The sequence below is a fragment of the Hemitrygon akajei genome, chromosome 6, assembly GCF_048418815.1.
Source record: "Hemitrygon akajei chromosome 6, sHemAka1.3, whole genome shotgun sequence".
Classification (NCBI taxonomy): domain Eukaryota; kingdom Metazoa; phylum Chordata; class Chondrichthyes; order Myliobatiformes; family Dasyatidae; genus Hemitrygon; species Hemitrygon akajei.
In genome coordinates, this window is record NC_133129.1 from 2,626,055 (window position 1) to 2,650,204 (window position 24,150).

The 24,150-nt window shown below is 41.8% G+C and overlaps 1 protein-coding gene across 1 annotated transcript; it reads left to right on the forward strand.

Annotated features, from left to right (window-relative positions):
• Positions 1-663: 663 nt before the first annotated feature.
• LOC140728681 (sialic acid-binding Ig-like lectin 15) lies at positions 664-13,416 on the forward strand. The gene is made up of 4 exons (XM_073047644.1): positions 664-925; positions 7,546-7,905; positions 12,251-12,319; positions 12,430-13,416. The coding sequence occupies exons 1-4, from the start codon at positions 670-672 to the stop codon at positions 12,456-12,458; spliced, it is 714 nt and encodes a 237-aa protein (XP_072903745.1). The 5' UTR covers positions 664-669; the 3' UTR covers positions 12,459-13,416.
• Positions 13,417-24,150: the final 10,734 nt, after the last annotated feature.

Here is a 24,150-nt window from a genome sequence, read left to right on the forward strand (position 1 = left end):
AAGGAGTTTCCTTGCCTCTAATGCCCCTCATCCTTCCCTTTGGAGCAAGGAGTTTCTTTGCTCCCTATTTTTCCATCCTGGAGAGGATTGGATAGGACAGAGGGAATATGTCTGTAAGGGTGAGTACAGTGTGGCCATGGTGAGAAGGTTTTTGATGAGATCTCTGTTGGTGAATGAAGGGAGAAAGCTGGAGGGAGAGCACAAAAAGTGGCAGATGTCGGAGCTGCAAGATGCCAACCAGAGCTCCACGAGTTACCCAGTAGAACAGGCAGTGTACGACTGAACCAATAGAGCAGGAGTGGCCCGTGCTGATAGAAACCAAGAGAAAAAATTAGCTGACATGGTTGTATTCACGAACACTCCATCTTGTCCACACATGGGGGAGGTGCCGTTTCCCGAGATTATAATGGTCTTCGATAGAACAGTGCAGGAGGTCAGGGACAGATGGGTCAGAGTAGGAAGGAGATGGAGAATTCAGTTCATCGACAGGGATGAAATGTTGTTCATCAAAGTGTGGTTAATACACTTAACAAATCCAGATTGTCTTTACTCTGAACAGTCGAAAATGCCAGCGAACCATCAGTGATTGTAAAGAGGGGAGATTCTGCTACACTTCCCTGCTACTCCACAGTTCCTTTCAAGAAACCCAGTTCCATCAGTATCGTCTGGATGAAGGGGAATCTTCCAGATGTATCCATTGTCTTCAATCAGACTCGTTCCTCCTCCGCCAGCCCACCCTACACCAACACTGTAAATGAAGGAGGCCGATATGAGCTGGTGGGAGATCCAGAGCGGGGAAACGCCTCCATCAGGGTGACGGACCTCAGAATGAACGACACCAGCAGATATTTCTGTCATATTTGGTTCGAGATCAAAAGAAACAAAACGGCAGTGATTCAGAATGAGATGACTCTGCAGATAGATGGTAAGTAAATATCTCTATCGGTGCTGTGGAAACGATAAAAACATATTGATAACTTCTGTAAGAACAAATGAGCTCCCAGTGAGGAGCTGGGGCCGAGACTAGCTCAATCCCTTGTGGTCTCCATTTCTGCTACTGGGCTCCTCAACCCCCTCACTCAGTACTGCCCTCAGTGGACAGAGACAGTGGATTCCAACCCAGGATAGGTGGAGCTTCCTGCCGCAGGGTCAGAGGTTCAGACCCTCATTTGGCTGCTGAATGACCAGCCTGGCCTGAGATATTTACATCTGTGTCCAGCATTAAAGACCCAGGAGCTTCTACAGACAATCACCAGTCAGTTTCCACAATGACATTTTCACTCCATTCCCCTGCTGGCTCTCTTCCCATTCCTCACCTTTCCTAGAGCTGAGGGACTTTGTTCCAATGCACTTGAGAATAACACTCCCCAAGTCACAGTCACCACCCTGGAGTTGGCCCTTGTGACTGATACTGTAACTGGAAGGATCTCCCTGTGCTCTGTCAATGGGAACCTCCTGCAAACATCATGTGGATCGACGCTGGGAACAACTCACTGCCCATAAGCAGCAGTGAGGAGAGCCACACAAGACCTCAGGCTACGGGAGAGATACTTCACTCCAGCCTGGGTGGAAGCTACGCGGAGTGGCTCTGAATCAACACATGAGAGACACGTGTCAGGTCTTCCTACCCAAGCAGAGATTGAGTGCATTGGCCATTCGAGCTGCCACTTACGTGGTCTACCTTCTTGTGATTACTTTCACTTTCTGGTGGATCTGCAGAGGGGAACAGCAATGACAAAGGTACAAAATGTTGGATGTTGATGGGGGTCCTCTGGGGACATTGTCCTCCACCGCTGGTTCTGGTGATGGTTTTGGTGAAACCCAATTTCCCTCGGGATCAATAAAGTATGTCTGTCTGTCTGTCAGTCTGTCTGTCTGTGTGTCTGGTAACATCTGCGACAGAGGGAAGTGATGGATCATTGTCCAAAAGGTGTGACTGTGGGATATCTGGAACATTTCTTGTTTCACTCCGACACAGAGAACCCGTCCCTCAGCCGCTTTACTGATATATTTAAAACCGCATTGGTGCTGTTTCCTGCATGTAGACAGAACTCAAATGTCTTTGGAGACACAAAGTTCAAAGTACATTTGTAGATTTGTCTCCTTACAGAGAAACCCAACAGAACCCAATAAAAAAAGACAATCAAACCTGCAATGTGCAGAAAAAAAAACAAATTGTGCAAGCAAGTCAGCAATAACATTCGGAACTGAAGGTCACCAGAGTCAGTCCACAGACATGAAACCAGTCATCACTGCAGCCGCTCAGAGTCAGAGTAGGAATGAGATGGAGAATCAAACTCATAGATGGGGATGAAATATTGTTGAATAAATTGTGATTAATACACTCAACTAATCCGGATTGTCCTTACTTTAAACTGTCCAAGGTGTCAAAGTATCATCGGTGATTGTTGTTACGTACCCTGTAACTGGGTTTACAGACCAGCAGAAATAGAAGAATCTGTTGAAGTCTGGTGGTACCAAAAACCAAAGGTGTTTATTAGTAAACTAAGCAATACAATATCAAAAATGCAAATATACAGATAAAACAGGTTAGCAACAATAAAGCTATGTGTAGAATAATAATCAATAATAAGAAACAAGCTCTATCAATGTCTAGGGGTAAATGAATTGTCATAAGAGAATATAGAGTCCAGTTCAGTTCATGTGTGCTGAGGTGGTTGCAGTTGTTGTATTGTAATTTGTGAGATAGAGAGATAGAGCGAGAGAGAGAGAGAGAGAGAGAGAGAGAGAGAGAGAGAGAGAGAGAGAGAGAGAGAGAGAGAGAGAGAGAGAGAGAGAGAGAGAGAAAGATGTCATTCAGTTATGACCTCTCCGTTCTTGGCCAGACCGTTCTTCTGTGGTGGACTCGTCACTCTGGCATGAGTGGACACACACACAAGTCCCCACCGGCCCTGCCGTCACACTGTGACCAATCTCCTGATTCGGTCCTCGAAGCCCCCACCTTCCTGTGGGTGCACAACACTCAGTCAGTGTCCACTGGTGTGTCTGAGGGGTGTCTCCCCACACCTGTCTTTTATCCCCACTGACGGGGTATCAGCCATCCATCAACTCAAAATGACCATGTCCATCAAACTAGGCCACTCCTGCTGTCTCCTCAGGAATGTTAACGAGCAAAGTAACGTCCTTGTAGCGAAAGGTAAACAATCAGTGAAGAAGTCATAATACATAAATCAAATGTGTGTGTCTCTCTCTTATCTGTAGCAGATGTCCCTGCCTCTGTGCTTCATCTCTCTCTCTCATTAGCAGCATAGCAATAGCAATAGTTCATAGTTCTCAAAGGGGGGGGGAATGGTAAACTCTGCACCCCATTTCCATCAGGTCTGTTCAGCACTCATAACATTGTAAAAAGGCGAAATTCTGCCACACTGCCCTGCTACTTCACACCTCCTGACACAAAACCCAACTCCATCACTATCCTCTGGATGAAGGGGAATCTTCCAAATGTATCCACTGTCTTCAGTCAAACTCATTTACACTCTGCCAGCCCTCCCTACACCAACACTGTAAGTGAAGGAGGTTGATATGAGCTGGTGGGAGATCCAGAGCAGTGTGACGGACCTCAGAATGAACGACACCAGCAGATATTTCTGTCATATTTGGGTCAGGAATTCCACATGGGAGGCAGAGACTCTGGATGAGACAGGACTGCAGGTCGTGGGTAAGGAAACAGCTCCATCAGTGTTGTGTAATTGATAAAAATGTATTGAACATCCATAAGAAGAAATGAGCCCCCACTGAGGAACTGGGACTGAGATTGGCTCGATCCCTAGTGGGTTCCGTTCTCGGTCCAGCGTTCCCCCCACTCAGTACCACCACCAGTGATAAGGATATGGTGCAGATTCCCTCCCTGGATAAGACACAGGAACAGAATTAGGGAATTCAGCCCATCGACTCTGCTTCACCACTCCATGATGGCTAATCTATTATCCCTCTCAACCCCATTCTCATGCCTTCTTCCATAACCTTTGAGAGCCTGACCAATCAAGAACCTATCAACCTCCACCTTATATAATAGTAATGGGGAACAGGGACATGGTGTAGAGTCTGAATGAGTATTTTGCATCCATCTTCATTGTGGAAGACACAAGCAATACAGTGGAAGTTCGAGAGTGTCTGAAGTTAGAAGCGAAAGTTCCAAAGCCGCTCCACTCTTCAAAAAGGGAGAGAAGCCAAATAAAGAAAATTATAGGCCAGTTACTCTGACCTCAGTAGTTGGGAAGATGTTGGAGTTGATTGTAAAGGATGAGGTCTCAGGGTACGTGGAGGCACATGATAAAATAGGCCAAAGTCAGCAGGGTTGCCCTAAAGGAAATCCTGCCTTACAAATCTGTAGGAATTTTTTGAGGAACTAAGAAGCAAGGTCGACAAAGGAGAATCAGAGGTTGTTGTCCACGGATTTTGACAAGGTGCCGCACATGAAACTGCTTAACAAGATAAGACCCTATGGTATTACAAGAAAGATACTAGCATGGATAGAGGATTGGCTGATTGGCTGGAGGCAATGAGTGTGAGTAAGGGGAGCCTTTTCAAATTGGTTTCCGGTGACTAGTGTTGTTCCACAGGAGTCAGTTTTGGGACAGCTTCTTTTCATTTTATATGTCAATGATTTGGAAGATGGAATTGATCGGTTTGTGGCCGAGTCTGCAGATGATTTCAGCATAGGTGGAAGGGCAGGTAGTGTTGTGGAAACAGAATGGATGTGTAGGCTAGATTATTTAGTGTATATAAGGCAGAATTTCATAGACTTTTGATTAGTCAGTGCATGAAAGGTTACAGGGAGAAAGCAGGTGAATGGATTTGCAATGCAGACTCAATGGGCTGAATGGCCTCAGCCTGCTCCAATTTCTTACATTCATCTGGTCAAAATGTACCCAATGTCTTGGCCTCCACAGCAGCCTGTGCTAATGAATCCCACAGATTCACCACTCTCATAAAAACATAGAAACATAGAAAATAGGTGCAGGAGTAGGCCATTCGGCCCTTCGAACCTGCACCGCCATTTAGTATGATCATGGCTGATCATTCAACTCAGAACCCTGTACCTGCTTTCTCTCTTTACCCCCTGATCCCTTTAGCCACAAGGGCCATATCTAACTTCCTCTTAAATATAGCCAATGAACCAGCCTCAACTGTTTCCTATGCAAGAGAATTCCACAGATTCACCACTCTCTGTGTGAAGATGTTTGTCCTCATCTTGGTCCTAAAAGGCTTCCCCTTTATCCTTAAACTGTGACCCCCTCGTTCTGGACTTCCTCAACATTGGAAACAATCTTCCTGCATCTAGCCTGTCCAATCCTTTTAGAATTTTACATGTTTCAATAAATTCCCCCTTCAATCTTCTAAATTCCAGTGAGTATAAGCCTAGTCGATCCAGTCTTTCTTCATATGAAAGTCCTGCCATCCCAGGAATCAATCTGATGAACCTTCTTTTTACTCCCTCTATGGCAAAAATGTCTTTCCTTAGATTAGGGGACCAAAACTGCACACAATATTCTAGGTGCGGTCTCACCAAGGCTTTGTACAACTGCAGTAGAACCTCCCTGCTCCTGTACTCAAATCCTTTTGCTATGAATGCCAACGTACCATTTGCCTTTTCCACTGCCTGCTGTACCTGCATGCCCACCTTCAATGACTGCTGTACAATGACACCCAGGTCTTGTTGCACCTCCCATTTTCCTAATCGGCCACCATTCGTTCTTGCAACCAAAGTGGATAACCTCACATTTATCCACATTAAATTGCATCTGCCATGAATTTACCCACTCACCTAACCTATCCAAGTCACCCTGCATCCTCTTAGCATCCTCCTCACAGCTAATACCGCCGCCCAGCTTCGTGTCATTCGCAAACTTAGAGATGCTGCATTTAATTCCCTCGTCTAAATCATTAATATATATTGTAAACAACTGGGGTCCCAGCACTGAGCCTTGCGGTACCCCACTAGTCACTGCCTACCATTCTGAAAAGGTCCCGTTTACTCCCACTCTTTGCTTCCTGTCTGCCATCCAATTCTCTATCCACATCAATACCATACCCCCAATACCGTGTGCTTTAAGTTTGCACACTAATCTCCTGTATGGGACCTTGTCAAAAGCCTTTTGAAAATCTAAATATACCACATCCACTGGCTCTCCCCTATCCACTCTACTAGTTACATCTTCAAAAAATTCTATAAGATTCGTCAGACATGATTTTCCTTTCACAAATCCATGCTAACTTTGTCTGATGATTTCACCGCTTTCCAAATGTACTGTTATCACATCTTTGAAAACCGACTCCAGCATTTTCCCCACCACAGATGTCAGAGTAACCGGTCTATAATTCCCCAGTTTTTCTCTCCCTCCTTTTTTAAAAAGTGGAGTTACATTAGCCACCCTCCAATCCTCAGGAACTAATCCAGAATCTAAGGAGTTTTGAAAAATTATCACTAATGCATCCACTATTTCTTGGGCTACTTCCTTAAGCACTCTGGGATGCAGACCATCTGGCCCTGGGCTAAAGACACTCATCATTTCCAATCTAAATGGATGTGCCTCTATTCTGAGTCTGTCCCCTCTGGTCCTCGACTCCCCGCCACAGGAAACATCCTCTCCCCATTCACTCTATCTCTGCCTTTTAATATTTGATGGGTTTCAGTGAGATCACCCCTCATTGTTCTGAACTCCAGTGAGTACAGGCCCGGCTTAAGGGGGGGCTTCTTGCTGCTGAGTCGGTGTTTCCGTTCCCTATTGAACCACTGAGATTACTGGCTCGGTGTTGCAAGGTCCACAGCCGACCTGGGTAACCTTCATCCACCTTCAGCATGAACGTTCACCCTGGGATCCATCACAATCAGGATCCAGTCTGTTTGCTGATGGAATATTTCCCTCCAGTTCAGCATGCCACAGTAGGGTAGCGGTTTGTGTGATGTTATTACAGCTCGGGGTGTTGAAGTTCAGAGTTCAATCCCAGTGTCCTCTGTAAGGAGTCTGTACATCCTCCCTGTGGAATGCATGTGTGTCCTCCGGGTGCTCTGGTTTCTTTCCACAGTCCAAAGTTGTACCAATCAGTAGACTAATTGTCCTCTGATTATGTTTGGGGTAAATAAGGGTTGTCTGGGATTGCTGGGCAGTATGTCTCGAACGGTGGAATGGCCTATTCCACGCCCTCTACTGGCCTGCAGATCACCCTCGGGCAAGGTGTAGAAGCTGGTTAGCTACCCTAACACCCCTCCCACCCCCAATCTGGGGCAAGTGAAGCCATGGGAGCAGGTGGTGGATGTTCGCATGAGCGGCTGGTGCAGATCACAAACCCTGGTTATGCAAACAATGACACCAGGCAGACAATCTCTGAAGAGTATTGATAATGTCTGGGGTTACCCATCTTGTAAAGACACTGCCCAGAAGAAGGCACTTCTGTAGAAAAATTTGTGAAGACCAATCATGATCATGAGACCATGATCGCCCAGGTCCTGCAACACATCACATAATGATGTTGATTGTAAAGATTCAATGACTGTATTTTGATTTTCTTTCCTCCCCCAAGTCCCGGCCACCATCCTGAGTCTATCTCTTGTGACTGATGATACTGGAGCCACCCTCGAGTGCAGGGCTGAAGGGAAGCCCCCTGCAAACATCACGTGGATTGACCTCGAGAACAGCACACTGCCCATGAACAGCAGCGAGATGAGAGTCACCGGAGATCTGGAGAGTGTGGGAAAGCTGGTTCTGTCTGGGCTGAGAGGGAGCTACCGCTGTGTGGCTATGAATAAGCATGGGAGTGACACCCGCGAGATCCACCTAGCCAAGACGGGAACAAGTGCTTTGATGCTGGCTCGCTACATTGTATTTTCCACTTTAGCAATCGTTCCTTTGGTTGTTTTTGCTGTCTGGTCTCTGAAGAAAGGTGAGCAATCCAGAGAATGGTCCACTCTTCCTGGGTCAGGGACATTCCACAGAGGGGGATGGATACAGAGGCCATTCAGTCCATTAACCCAGTTCCACCATACAATTGTATGATGGCCCATGTCTATTTTACCTCTTGTCAGCCCCCTGGTTCTGAACACAAATGCATCGGCTCATTGAAACATCCATTCATCACAATTTATAAATTCTCCCATTAGATGTGGAGGGAGTGCATCTCCAAAGAAAGGAAGCAAAATTTAAGAAGAATGTCCACTTGCTTCTTGCCCTACCTCTGGGTGGACCGGGTCTGGTCCATAGTAAGTCCCCTTTGATCTGAAATCCATGTCACAAATTCAACTGTCACACTTTCTCCCTCGCAGTCTTTCTCTCATTCATGCTCTCTCTCTTTTGCTTTCTCTCTCTGACACATTCTCCCTCTCATTCTCACTCACTCTCACTGTCTCCCTCGTGCTCTCACTTTCTTGTGGTCTCTCTCTCTCTTTCTCACACTCTACCTCTCTGTCTTTTGCTCTCTCTCTTGGGAATGCTTTCTCATGCATTTTCTGTTACACGCACACATTCTCTCTCCAGCCCTTCCCTCTCATCGCCCTTTCATCCAATTAGCTATGCACTCCCCAAAGGTCCTTTTATCAATATTGAAACAAGTTTGATACACGCGAGGCAACACACAATGTGCTGGAGGAGGTTAGCAGGTCAGTCAGCATCTATGGATGGGAATAAACAGTCAATGTTTCGGTCTGAGATCCTTCCTCACAACTGCAAAGGAAAGGGATTAGAAGTCTGAATAAGAAAGCTGGAGAAGCAGAGGATGAAATCCATGGTGACAGTCGATAGGTGAAACCAGGAGAGGGGGAAGGAGGGGGATGGGGTGAAGTAAAGAGCTGGGAGAGGGTAGAAGACCATGGAAGAAAGGACAGAAGGAGGGGCAGCGGATGGAGATGATGGGCAGGTAAGAAGAGAAGGTGTGGAAGGGAAAAAAATGGGGAATGGTGAACAAAAGGTGGGGGAGACAATTGCCAAAAGTTCGTGAAAATGATATTCATACCATCAGGTTGGAAGCTATCCAGACAAAATATCAGGTGTTTCTCCTCCATCCTGAGAGTGGCCTCATTGTGGCAGTAGAGGAGGCCATGGACTGACATGTTGAAATGTTAATAGGAAGTAGAATTGAAATGGGTGGCTCCCGGGATATCCTCCCTTTTCTGTCAGACAGAGTGTAGGAGTTCAGCAACATTGTCTCCTATTCTATATTGGGTCTCAGCGATATACAGGAGGCCACATCAGGAGCACCAGGAACAATAGATGACCTTAACTCATGCATGGATGAGGTGTTTCTTCACCTGGAAGGATTCTGAGTGAGGAGATCTTGGGGCAAGTGTTCAACTTGTTCTATTTGCAAGGAGAGGTGCCAGTGGGGTGATCAGTCAGGAGGGACGAGTGGACAAGGGAGTTGTGTAGGGACTGATCTCTGTGACAAGTGCTTGGGAGAGAAAGATGTGCTTGGTGGTGTGATCCTATTGGAGATAGTGTAGTTATAAAGAATTATATGCTGGTTGCGGAGGCTTGTGGGGTAATAACTGAGGACAAGAGGAACCCTGTCCCTGGTGTGGCAACGAGAGGATGAAATGACTGAAGATGTGCATGAAATAGAAGAGATGCGGGAGAGGGCAGTGTTGTAGGTGGAGGAAAGGAAGCCCCTTTCTTTGAAGTAGGACATCTCAGTTCTTTCTGGAAGGTGAAGCTTCGTCCTGTGATGCAGTGGACACAGAGAAATTGAGAAAAGGGAATGGCATTTTTACAAGTGATTTGTTGTGAAGAGGTAAAAGTTATCAGCAGATAGATTGTCTCCAGAGATAGAGAGATTGAGAAAGGGGAAAGAGGCATCAGAAATAGTCATAGGCCAAGTAAGTTTGAGGGCAGGGTAGAAGTTGGAGACAAAGTTCATTAAATTGATGAGTTTAGCATCAGTGCAGGAGGCAGCTCCAATATTGTCATCAATGTAGTATTGGAAGGATTGGAGAGCGGTGCCGGTGTAGGATTGGAACATGAACTGTTCCACGTAGCCAGTAAAAAGCCAAGTATAGCTGGGACCCATTCAAGTGCCATGGCTACTCCTTGGGTTTGAAAGAAGTGGGGAGCCGAAGGAGAAATTGTTGAGGGCGACGACCAGTTCCGCCAGATGCAGGAGAGTGGTGGTGGAGCAGAACTAGTTGGGTCTGTTGTCCAGAAAGAAATGGAGAGCTTTAAAGTCCTCCTGATGGGAGATAGAAGTATATAGGGACTGGACATGCATACTGAATAAATACGTGTTCTTTTCTACATATGGAAATATTTGATACGTGTATTCTGTGCCCTCACATTTAACCCTTGCAGTCTTAAGTAAATAGAGTGAAGAGATGTAAAGAATGCTTGCCTTCATCAGTCAGGACATCGAGTAGAAAAGTTAGGTTGGCTCATATTTGAAGAATTGTATGTAGTTATGGATGTCACATTACAGGAAGTATGTGGAGGCTTTGCACAGAGTGCAGAAGAGGTTCACCAGGATGCTTCCTGGATTAGAGAGACTGATTAAACTTTAATTGTTGCTCTGGAGAATCAAAGGCAGACAGGCAACCTGGTAGAAGAATATAGATTTATGACTGACATTGGATAAGTTGTAAAGTTCTTTTTCCCAGGGTATGCATGACACATATGAATGAGGTGAGAGAAGGAAAGTTCAAAGGAGATTTAAAAGCTAAACTCAAGAGATTCTGCAGATGCTGGAAGTCTTGAGGATCACACATAAAGAGCTGGAGAAACTCAGCAGGTCAGTGAGCAAGAGAGGAATAAAAAGGTGATGTTTGGGGTTGAGAGCCTTCATCAGGAAGTTATTTTTACACTGACAGTGGCAAGTGCCTGAAATGCACTGCCAAGATGATGTGGTAGAACCAGACAATATATGCAGTTGGCATATTCAGATGGGCACATGAAAAGGCAGGGAATGAGGGAATGGAGAGGTGTTGGTCGTGTTCTGGCAGACGGGATTGGATTAATTTGGCCATCAGTGTTCGTGGCTCAGTGTTCTTTGTTCTTTTCTAGGGGATCTGCTCTGCACCTTGGAGAGGGTTCAGAGGAGGTTAATGAGAATGATCCAGCAAATGAACAGTTAACATATGATGGCTCTGGGCCTGTACTCACTGGAGTTTACATGGAGCTCTCATTGAAACCTATCAAATATTGAAAGGCCTAAGTAAAGTGGACAGCGAGGGTATGTTTTCACTAGTGTGATAATCTAGGACTCTAAGGCAGAGCAGAGCCTCAAAATACAAGGATGACCTTTGAGAACAGAGTCCCTTCCCTTTCAATGATGTATTGGGAAATTTTTATTTTCACAGTGAAATCCATCTTTGTGTGCAAGTCAAGAAATACTAGATTGCAAGTGCATGTTAGAAGGGAAAGATGATCTTTCAGTTGCTAGTGTTGGGGCTCCAGTTAGAGGAACCGATGTAATTTTCACATTGAACGCCATTCAATGGCATTGGGAACTAGATTTGCTGGGAACTAGATCTGCTGGGATCTGCTCCCCTACCAGACCTCCTGCATTCCTTTCACTCAAGAACCCACACCCATGGTTCACTCAAGCCCCTCTGGACATTTTGTTCATTTAAAGTGACCTTTCGATGCTTATGCAACAGCAAACACTTCCTTTGCATAGCTGTACGGTAGCATACTCCTCAAATCCCTCTGGACACTTTGTGACCTTTCTGTGCTTACGTAACAACATCGACAACAAATACTTACATTGCATACACGGTAGTGTAGGGGTTCGCACAACGCTTTACAGTGCCAGCGACGCGCGTTCAATTCCCACTACTGTCTGCAATGAGCTTGTTCATGAACTCAGGGTGTTCCACTTTACTCCGCATTCCAAAGACGTACTGGTTAGTAGGTTAATCGTTCATATGGATGTGACTGGGCTGCGCGAACTTGGGTCAAAAGCGTCTATTACCGTACTGTACCTAGAAAATTAAAATTAAAAATATAGCATTAGTAACACAGCCAAACTTCTCCAGGGTCCAGACGGGATCTATAGCTCTACTTGGGAATAGATAGTGGTGGAGGATTAAATTCAGCAATATTTCAAGGAGCAGTATTGGAGGGGTTGGGAGATTTCAGAATCCTGCTCTACCACCACGTCAGCAAAAGAATCACTGGGCCTAGTTTTGTCGCCGGAAATAGCTGATAAATCCCAACTGATAAACAAGAAAATGGAAGCATTACACAGCCCACCCACCCAGTAGTGAAAATCTCAATAGAAATGCTTTTCACCTCTGTGTCTTTGACAGGTTCCTGTCAGCGTGGATGCTGTGTTGATTCCCCTGCAGCGAGTGGTGTGAAATCACAAACAGAGCCAGGTAATGGTGTGGGGAGGGGGAATGGGGGCAAAAATCTGCCTTCACATTGAGGACATTCTTGATAAAGCAGAGCAGAGCTCAAATATCTGTTTAATTACCACCTCTTCCAGCGCCGCAACGCAGGAACCTCGTGGCTTGATCACCAGATCACTCACCCTGAAACCAATTGATTATAAACAGTAATGTCTCGCATGTATGTTGCACTGCATGCTGAGCAATTGCATCATAGTTTGGTACGACGGCTTCAAGCACAGCATCGCAAGAGGCTGGAGAGGGTTATACAGTTAGCCGCTTCCTTCCCAGCATCGAGGATATCTTCAATGGGCAGTGCCTTGAGGAAGGGGCATCCATCTGGGTCATGCCCTCTTGGCCTTACCACCGTTGTATAGAAGGTACAGCCCCCTGAAGGCCCACGCTTAAATCAGGAACAGCTTCTTCCCCTCCATCATCAGATTGCTGAATTATCCACGAATGCAAATTTACTCTTCCTCTCTTCTGCAATTTATTTAGTAGTTTTTATGTATTGCCTTGTACTGCTGCCACCAAACAGAATATTTCTTGACAACTTCTTTGAAATGTTATTTCTGTATCAATATGTATTGCAATATTTAGTTTACTTTGTATTAGATCATAAATAATAACTACTAACAATTTTGCTTGTTCCTTCCTGATTTGCTGCACTGAGAATTTTTAAAAACTCTTTCCATTTCGGACATAACTGATGTATGTTATAGACTTGAAATATTGGGTGTCCGTCTGGTGATGCCCCACCGGCAGTTCAACAGCCAGAGGGTGAAGCCTTTGTAGCAGATTTCAGTTCCACACAGTACAGGCTCTGAGGACTGGGTCACCGAGGCAAAATGTGTCAAAATGGACTTCCTCATCTGAAGCTAACCATTGATCTTGCAAAGCCTCTCTAGTGTTTTTTTTAATTCAAATTTTTATTATTATTTATTCTTATTTTACAAAACAGCACAGCATATCATAGAGCATATTTACACAGCACAGTACAGCATATTTACACAGCCATCCATGACAAGAAAACATATAAAACTAAGAAACACAAAAAAAAATTGTAATTTAAGTTTAAATTAACATACTGTGGCGACCCAATTACTAGCACACTCGAACCGGCTGACAATTAGCCAGAGCCAGAGACAAAGTAGATAGCCTCAAGGAGTTTCAGTTACGTGCCTCTCGAAGTATCGAGTGGGGGAGACAGGCTTTAAAGCAAGACTGTGTTTTTGAAATAAACTTTTTCTGTGGCTGCAGTTTATCGACTCCGTGTCGTAATTTCAGCGCTGCGCGTAGCACCCCGCTACAATACAACCAAAATTGATCCCACAGATCTTGCACTTTTCCCTCACTGTTAATTCTTCCCAACATGTGTTCAAATGGTGAAATTTTAACCATTTTCTCAGTCCATTCCCTCACAGTGGGACATCTGGGTTTTTTCCAGTTTTGCAATATAATTCTTGCAGCTGTGATGAGACCCACCTTTAAAATAGTAAATTTGTCATTGTTTACATTAGGTATCATTGTCCTATCACTCAGGAGACAAAGCTGTGGGCACAAGGGCAGAGTAGGACCCACCCAATTCCCCAATAAATCAAGAACTTTACACCAAAATGGATGAACCATGGAACACTCCCAAATCATGTGAAAATATGTGCCCACCTCATTTTTACATTTCCAGCATAAATGATTATCGACAATGCTCATTTTGTAGAGTCTAGTTGGTGTCCAATAATATCTGTGCACTATCTTATACTGAATAAATTTCCCTCTCACCTCCCTAATATGTCTACCCACATTTGATAAAATATTTGACCACTCATTATCTTCAATATCGCTTCCAAGATCCTTCTGCCATACTGCTTTGAGATTTTTACATGGTTCACCCACAGAGTGCTTGAACATTTTATAAAACACTAATGCTTTATGAACTTCCTGTGGTAGTGTAAAGTATTCAGTTAAAGAGTTACTTTGTGGGTCACCATTCTTTAATATGCTACTAACACAATGTCTTATTTGTAAATACTTCCAGAAATTCCCTTTATCTACAAAGTTTTATTTCCACTGCAAATCCACATACGACATAAAAATCTCATTCTCACAGAGATCACCTACTGTATTTACAGGTTTAATCTTCCATTCTTTCCAGTACACCATTCTTTTCCCAATACATTTCGCAGGGTTATTCCAGAGCAAGGAGTATAACTGTTTTAAATGTGAAATTCTACAAGCTTTATGAATTGTACTCCACACACACCTTGGGTGAAATAGTGTAGGATTTAGATTTGTCTTATTTTCCACATGTTATGAGATAATATTAAGGGGAGAATGTGGTGCAGCCAAGCTCCATTCTATAACTACCCAATCTAAATCAACATCAGCCCTGTCCCGATGTTTAGCTAACTTGGTCATTTCAAAGGATAATTTATATGCCCTGACATCTGGTAGACTGAGCCCCTTCCATGTCCCTGGACATACACATCTTACTCATTTTAATTCTGGGCTTCTTCTTATCCCATAGAAAGTCATTAATAATTTTGTTGTATTGCTTGTAGATCAAATCTGAAATATTTAAAGGAAGCATCATAGAAAGATAGTTAAACTGAGGTGCTATGACCATTTTAACTACACTGACTTTACCCCAGAGTGACAATCTCAGTGCCCCCCACTTATCCAGATTATTTCTTATCCTACTCAATAACGGATCATAATTTAAAGTAATTATTTCATCCAAATTCTGACTGAGTTTGACCCCTAGATACTTAACTCCAACTGGTACCACCTGAAATTAAACAGAGACACTGAATTCAAATAACACAATTTTGACACCGGCATAGCCTCAGAATTACTGCAGTTGACTTTAAAACCAGACACTTCAGAATATAATTAAATTGTTTTCATTAGTGGGGTAAGTTACTAGGAGGGTCACTAATCAGTAATAAAATATTGTCAGCATATGCCATCAACTTATGCTCCTTTCTGCCTCCCTTCACCCCTCTAATATTTGGATCTGCTCTAATCATGATTGCCAACGGTTCCAAAAAAATCGTAAATAACAGTGGTGAGAGGGGGTAGCCTTGGCGTGTACCCTGTGAAAGGTTGAAAACTGGGGATATGATACCATTTGTAATAACTGCAGCCTTAGGGTTTTTATACAAAGTTATAATCCATGATTTAAAGATAGAGCCAAACCCAAAGAATGACAAGGCCATGGTTAAAAATCTCCACTCAACCCTGTCAAAGGCCTTTTCGGCGTCCAGGGAGATGGCCGTAACTGGGATACTACTTGGGGAGTTCAGCCATGTTAAGTGCAGTAAACTCCTTAAATTGTCAGTTGGGGACCTGCCTTTAATGAAGCCAACCTGGTCAGTGTTAATTATAGATGGCGATACTTTATCTAATCATGAAGCCAGTATTTTAGTCAGTATCTTACAGTTCACATTAATTAAGCTTATAGGCCTATGATTGGAAGGATCTATTGCATCCCTGGCTTTTTTTGGGACCAACGATATTAATGCTTCATTAAATGTATTAGGTAAAGATTCCAAATTAAATGCTTCTGAATAGATTTTTGTTAGAATATGAGCCAATATGTCCAGAAATCTTTTATAATATTCAACTGGGAAGCCATCCATACCTGGAGATTTCCCCGTTTTCATGGCCACAATAGCCCGTATGACCTCATCCTCAGTAATTGGGGCATCCAAGGACTCAGCTTGTTGTGGGGATAATGTAGGCAATTTTATGTTAGCAAAAAACTGATTTAGCTCCTCCTGGTCATGATTAAACGGTGATGCATATAGATGTTCATAGAACTGTTGAAAGACTTTGTTTATTTCTTTAGATGATGACACTAATGTATCCCCTTTCTTAATTACAGGTATAACACAATTCGTATTCTGCTGCTTTAAATATCATACCAGCATCTTACCAGCTTTGTCACCACCTCATAGAATCTTGTTTTTAATCTAAATAATGCATATTCTGCTTCTTTGTTATATATGTTATTTAGCTGGAATTTCAAATTGTACAGATCTTTGTATAAGTCATCGGTATATTGTCTTGATAAGACCTTTTCCAATGTGGTTATTTCTGCCTCTAGATTTTTTATTTGCTCCATACTTTCTTTCTTCTTTTTAGATGTTTGTGCTATTAATTTTCCTCTTATATACGCCTTGGATGCCTCCCATACGGAGGACAGCTTTACTGTGCTCCCTACGTTCAATTCAAAAAACGAAGTCAGATCTTCAGCCAGCTGATCACTGAAATCCTCATCTTTTAACAGCATAATATTCATTCGCCATCTACCCCTCCGTCCCCTTTCAGTATTTAAATCAATTTGAATTTCAACCAGTGCATGGTTTGTTAATGCTGTTGAGCCAATTTTACAGTCTATCACCTGTTCAACAATGGAGTTGGATATTAGAAAAAAATCTATTTTAGAGTAGGAGTTAAGTCGATGAGAGAAAAGATGTATATTCTTTTCTGGATGAATTCACCAATTGCCATATATCCACCAGACCAATATCCTCAATAAGTTGATGTAAGGCAGCCCTGTCCCTAGGTAAAGGTGATATCTGAAATTTGCTTTAATCAATAACAGGGTCCATTACTTGATTAAAGTCTTCTGCTAAAGTTATTTTTCCTTCCTTGGCACCTAAAATTTCGTTCACCTTGTTAAGAAAGTCTGGGCCTTTCTTATTAGGTGCATATATCAAGTCAAGTCAAGTCACTTTTATTGTCATTTCAACCATAACTGCTGGTACAGTACATAGTAAAAATGAGACAATGTTTTTCAGGACCATGATGTTACATGGCACAATGCAAAAATTAGACTGAACTACGTTAAAAAAACAACACAGAGAAAGCTACACTAGACTACAGACATACACAGGACTACATAAAGTGCACAAAACAGTGCAGGCATTACAATAAATAATAAACAGGACAATAGGGCACGATGTCAGTTCAGTCTCTGGGTATTGAGGAGTCTGATAGCTTGGGAGAAGAAACTGTTACATAGTTTGGTCATGAGAGCCCAAATGCTTTGGAGCCTTTTCCCAGATGGCAGGAGGGAGAAGAGATTGTATGAGGGGTGCATGGGGTCCTTCATAATGCTGTTTGCTTTGCGGATGCAGCGTGTAGTGTAAATGTTACAAAGTACCACCTTCACTCCATTAATAAGTGCATCTATTACAAATTATCCTGCCTTCCTTGTCTTTAAATTCACCAAGTAATACAAAATTAAGTTTTTTGTTAACTAAAATCATTGTCCCATTTTGTTTGCTATTAAATGATGAATAGAATACCTGGCCCACCCGATCTCATCTAAATTTCAATGCTTCAACATCTTTAAAATATGTTTCCTGGACAAATGCAACATCAATTTGTTTAGCTTCAAGGTATGATAAAATCTTTTTTCTCTTGATTGGGTTTCCACACCCATTGATGTTCCATTATATGAAATTAACCATTTTCATATCCTAAACTTCATGCACACATGTGCCAAACTTTGTCTGATGAACAAGCACTACAGCATGATGACAGTCCTACAACTGAGACAGGTGAGGGAGATGCCGCCACCAGCACACCAGACAGAGAGAAAGCCCCACATTCATTCACAGAGACTGATCCAGCACGTTGGCCAATGCATATTACCAGTGAGCACCGGATCGACATTGTTAGGAGAGGTCCCGTTCAGTTAGAGGACATTAACTTTCCACAGGGCCAATCACGCCGTCGTTTTACCAAGGACAGATATATTATGAAGATGAAAAATGGAGAAACCATCCGTAGGTCATGGTTAGTGTACTCAGAATCATCTGATTCAATCTTCTGTTTCTGCTGTACCCTATTTGGCAAGTGAAATCACAGTCTCACTTGCGGAGCTTTCAGAGTGTGGGAGTGACTCACTTTCACACTCCAGGATCACGAGAAATCAAATGCGCACCATGCCAACATGGATAGCTGGCGCGAGCTGGAAACACACTTAAGAACGCACAGTGCCATTGACAGCACGTACCAAGAAATGCAAATGCTGGAAAAAAACACTAGAATGATTATGACCCTTCCATACCAGGCTAGACCGTTCTTCAGTGATGGACTCATCACCCAGGTAAGGGCCGACACACACACAAGTCCCCACCAGTCTACCTTCATCCACTGTGCTCCAGACCGATTCTCCTGAACCAATCCTCCAGACCCCACCTTCCTGTGGGTGCACAACACTCTTTCAGTGTCCACTGGTGTGTCTGAGGGTGTCTCCCCAGACCCATCTTTTATCCCCTCTGACGGGGTATCAGCCATCCATCAACTCCACATGTCCATGTCCATCAAACTGGCCACTCCCTGCTGTCACCTCAGAAATATTAACAAGCAAAGAAGTGTCCTTGTAGCAAAAGGTAAATAATCAGTGAAGAAGCCATAATACATAAATCTTCCATCTCTCTCTCTCTCTCTCTTATCTGTAGCAGAGGTCTCTACCTCTGTTCTTGATCTCTCTCTCTCATTAGCAGCATAGTTCCCGGGGGCGGGTCAGCTCTGGACCCAATTTCCATCTGGTTTGTTCAGCACCCATAACAGTATATTAACAGCCCAATAATACATTCTTAAATTAGGCAGAGCAAGACCTCCATCTTTTTTTTAATTTTTGTAAATGATATTCACCATTTCTTAGTCTTTTACTATTCCAAACAGAAGATGAAATAATAGTCAACCTGATCGTAAAACTTCTTAGTTAAAAAAAGGGATATTTTGAAATACACATAAAAATTTTGGTAAAATCATCATTTTAACTGCATGAATTCGGCTGGCTAGCGAAAGTGTAAGTGGATTCCATTTACAAAATAATTGCTTCATAAAATCCACTAAAGGAATCAAATTAGCTTTATAAAGGTCTTTACGATTTTTAGAACTAATAATACCTAAATATTTAAATAAGTCCGTAACTCTAAAAGAAATGTCATCATATATAGAAGCAAAATCATTTGGGGGAAATAATTCACTTTTATGAAGGTTTAGTTTATATCCTGAGAACTTGCCAAAATCATTTAATATTTTCAATAAACTAGGAATGGATTCTTCAGGATTCGAAACATAAACTAAGAGATCGTCAGCATAAATTGAGATCTTATGAACAGTCCCATTTATGAGAATTCCATGAATATCTTTAGCTTCACGAAGTGCAAAGGTGAAGGTTTCCAGCACCAAATTAAATAACAAAGGACTTAACGGACATCCTTGTCTCATACCCCGCGAAAGCTGAAAAAAGGAGATCTGCAGTTATTAGTAATAACAGTGGCAATAGGGCTTTTATATATCATTCTGATCCACTTATTAAAATTAATAGCAAAGCTGAATTTCTCTAAAACATTAAATAAGTATTTCTATTCAACTCTGTCAAATGCCTTTTCAGCATTGAGAGAGACAACACATTGGGGAGTCTTAGAAAAGGATGAATATATAACATTTAACTGTCTCTGAACATTAGAAAAGGAATAACGGCCCTTTACAAAACTTGTTTGGTCTTAAGAGATAATTTTAGTTTCATACCCTTCTGTCAATTAGCCATTATTTTTGAAAGAATTTTAGCATCCACATTTAATAATGAAATCGGTCTATATGAAGCACAGTCAGTAGGGTCTTTATCTTTCTTAATAATTAAATAAATAGAAGCTTCATAAAATGTGGGAGGTAACTCTCCTATCAAAAAAGAATCTTTAAGCATTTCAAACATATATGAAGAAAGCAATTTATCAAATTTTTTATAAAATCCTATAGAATAATTATCCAGTCCAAGAGCTTTACCAGATTGCATTGAAAAAATAGCTTTCTGAATTTCGTTTTCAATAATAGGAGCATCAAGAGTTTATTGATCTTATAACCATATAACAATCACAGCACAGAAACAGGCCATTCCAGCCCTCCTAGTCCGTGCCGAACTCTTAATCTCACCTAGTCCCACCTACCCGCACTCAGCCCATAACCCTCCACTCCTTTCCTGTCCATATACCTATCCAATTTTACCTTAAATGACACAACTGAACTGGCCTCTACTACTTCTACAGGAAGCTCATTCCACACAGCTATCACTCTCTGAGTAAAGAAATACCCCCTCGTGTTTCCCTTAAACTTTTGCCCCCTAACTCTCAAATCATGTCCTCTCGTTTGAATCTCCCCTACTCTCAATGGAAACAGCCTATTCACATCAACTCTATCTATCCCTCTCAACATTTTAAATACCTCGATCAAATCCCCCCTCAACCTTCTACGCTCCAATGAATAGAGACCTAACTTGTTCAACCTTTCTCTGTAACTTAAGTGCTGAAACCCAGGTAACATCCTAGTAAATCGTCTCTGCACTCTCTCTAATTTATTGATATCTTTCCTATAATTCGGTGACCAGAACTGTACACAATATTCCAAATTTGGCCTTACCAATGCCTTGTACAATTTTAACATTACATCCCAACTTCTGTAGTCAATGCTCTGATTTATAAAGGCCAGCGTTCCAAAAGCCTTCTTCACCACCCTATCTACATGAGACTCCACCTTCAGGGAACTATGCACTGTTATTCCTAGATCTCTCTGTTCCACTGCATTCCTCAATGCCCTACCATTTACCCTGTATGTTCTATTTGGATTATTCCTGCCAAAATGTAGAACCTCACACTTCTCAGCATTAAACTCCATCTGCCAATGTTCAGCCCATTCTTCTAACCGGCATAAATCTCCCTGCAAGCTTTGAAAACCCACCTCATTATCCACAACACCTCCTACCTTAGTATCATCAGCATACTTACTAATCCAATTTACCACCCCATCATCCAGATCATTTATGTATATTACAAACAACATTGGGCCCAAAACAGATCCCTGAGGCACCCCGCTAGTCACCGGCCTCCATCCCGATAAACAATTATCCACCACTACTCTCTGGCATCTCCCATCTAGCCACTGTTGAATCCATTTTATTACTCCAGCATTAATACCTAACGACTGAACCTTCTTAACTAACCTTCCATGTGGAACTTTGTCAAAGGCCTTGCTGAAGTCCATATAGACTACATCCACTGCCTTACCCTCGTCAACATTCCTCGTAACTACTTCAAAAAATTCAATAAGGTTTGTCAAACATGACCTTCCACGCACAAATCCATGCTGGCTACTCCTAATCAGATCCTGTCTATCCAGATAATTATAAATACTATCTCTAAGAATACTTTCCATTAATTTACCCACCACTGATGTCAAACTGACAGGTCTATAATTGCCAGGCTTACTTCTAGAACCCTTTTTAAACAATGGAACCACATGAGCAATACGCCAATCCTCCGGCACAATCCCCGTTTCTAATGACATCTGAAAGATCTCCGTCAGAGCTCCTGCTATCTCTACACAAACTTCCCTCAAGGTCCTGGGGAATATTCGGTCAGGACCCGGAGATTTATCCACTTTTAAATTTCTTAAAAGCGCCAGTACTTCCACCTCTTTAATTGTCATAGGTTCCATAACTTCCTTACTTGTTTCCCACACCTTACACCATTCAATATCCTTCTCCTTAGTGAATACCGAAGAGAAGAAATCGTTCAAAATTTCTCCTATCTCCCTCGGCTCCACACATAGCTGACCACCCTGATTCTCTAAGGGACCAATTTTATCCCTGACTATCCTCTTGCTTTTAATATAACTGTAGAAGCCTTTCGGATTTACTTCCACCTTATTTGCCAAACCAAGCTCGTAACTTCTTTTAGCTTTTCTAATCTCTTTCTTAAGTTTCCTTTTACATTCTTTATATTCCTCGAGCAATTCCTTTACTCCATGCTGCCTATATCTATTGTAGACATCCCTCTTTTTTCGAACCAAGTTTCTAATATCCCTTGAAAACCATGGCGCTTTCAAACCTTTAACCTTTCCTTTCAACCGAACAGGAACATAAAGATTCTGTACCCTCATAATTTCACCCTTAAATGACCTTCCTTGTTAATTACATCCTTCCCATAAAACAACTTGACCTTCAACAGAAATTCAAGGAAAATCGATCTTTTGTAAAAAAAAAGCATTCATTTTAGAAGAATCAACTGGAAACTGAGATTTATAAAGTTCAATGTAAAAGTCCTGAAAAATTTTATTAATATCTTCATAATTGCATGCTAAAGTACCATCTCCCTTACGAATTTTTAAAATTTGTGGGACCACCAGATGAAATCCAGACCCGTCTAATGGGAGATCTAAGAAGTACAAGTACATGGAAGAAGCCCCTTGGGTCTAGAGATTAGAATCTCGAATCAGCAGTATCTGCACTGAAATAACTCAACTAAAAGAGAAATTTGAAGAAAATATTGGTTCTTTGAGCCTTGATCTTAAAGAAGTTAATTGAAATGTGGCTGATCTCTCTTCTCATTTGGAAAAGGCTCAAAAAAAATCGTGGATTTGGAAGCTCAATCACATTGGAATAATATTCGATTTGTTGGATGAAAAGAGAAATCAGAATCTGCTGACACAGTGGATTATTTTGCTAAAATATTTCAGTCTTTATTTCCAGAGGTTTGTTCGCAAATCCCGGAGATTGAGTCGGCTCACAGAACCAGTGCTTTAAAATCTTTGGATGAAGGTAAAAACAGGCATATTGTTGTGCGTCTTCTCCATTTTAGAGACAAGGATCGCATTATTAACCTTGCAAGAAAACAAAGAACATTTTCATTTCAAGGCTCAAAAGTCCATTTTCTTGAAGATTTTCCACGCGAAATTGTGAAACAACGCGTTGCTTTTGCTACTTCTATGAAACTAGCTTATCAGAAGAAGCTTTTTCCATTATTACAGTACCCAGCAAAATTAAGGATCATTATTAAAAATTCTGGAATTCGCATTTTCCATGATCCAGCTGAAGCATTGCATTTTATTAACTCTTTGTCTGAAGAATCCGATGGTGAATCTGAAGTTTGAAGATTGAATGATTTATAATAGTTTGATTGTCTCGTGGTGTAAAGTGAAGAAGTTGGAAGATTTGATGATTATAAAAGTTTTTACCTTAAAATGTATTTTTATTTTCATAAAAGTCTGGCTTGGAGGGTTTTAACCTCCAAAGATATAGCAGGAGAACTGTTGAAAAGACTGTAGATAATTCTGAACCATCTAGACTTCTTTTTCTGTAGCATTTAAATGTACCAACTGTTTTCTTGTTCCATATGCTTTTATAAAGTTTCTTTTAAGTAATTACCTGGATTTTCTTACATTTTAAAGAAAGACTGGACAATTTAAAGATGGCGATTGTTTTTTCTTCTGTGCAAATATTTCAATGACGACAAATTTGAAGCCTGAAGTTGAATGACTTATAATGGTTTGAGTGTCTCGCAGTGTAAAGAATGATAAAATTGGAAGATTTGATGGTCACAGAAAGTTTTTATTTTAAAATGTATTTTTATTTTTGAAAAAGACTGGTTTAGAGGGTTTTAACCTTAGAAGATATAGTGCGAGAACTGTTAATAGGCTGTAGTTAAGTTTGAACCATTTAGAACTTTTTTTTGCAGCATTTAAATGAATCAATTGCTTTTTTTATTCCATATGCTTTATTGAAGACTTTTTCAAAGTAATTATTTGGATTTCTTTGTGTTTTAAAGACAGATTGGACAATTTAAAGATGGTGATTGTTTTTCTTTTGTGCAAATATTCCAAGAATTGTTTTGGATGTGTTTTTCTTCCCTTATCTAATATTATGAAGGTTACTTTCAAATTGAAGGTCATTTGGTTTTACAAGAAAAACACTATCCTTCCAAGTTAATTAAACTGAGATATATGTTGACTGTAATGAGATTTAT

What these genes read in the sequence shown, in the direction of transcription:
- LOC140728681 (XM_073047644.1), top strand. Translation starts at nt 670, where the DNA reads ATGAAGGGGAATCTTCCAGATGTATCCATTGTCTTCAATCAGACTCGT. An exon ending in GATGACTCTGCAGATAGATG is followed by an intron (nt 926 to 7,545) that starts GTAAGTAAATAT and finishes TCCTCCCCCAAG; the next exon opens with TCCCGGCCACCATCCTGAGT. An exon ending in GAAATCACAAACAGAGCCAG is followed by an intron (nt 12,320 to 12,429) that starts GTAATGGTGTGG and finishes CACCTCTTCCAG; the next exon opens with CGCCGCAACGCAGGAACCTC.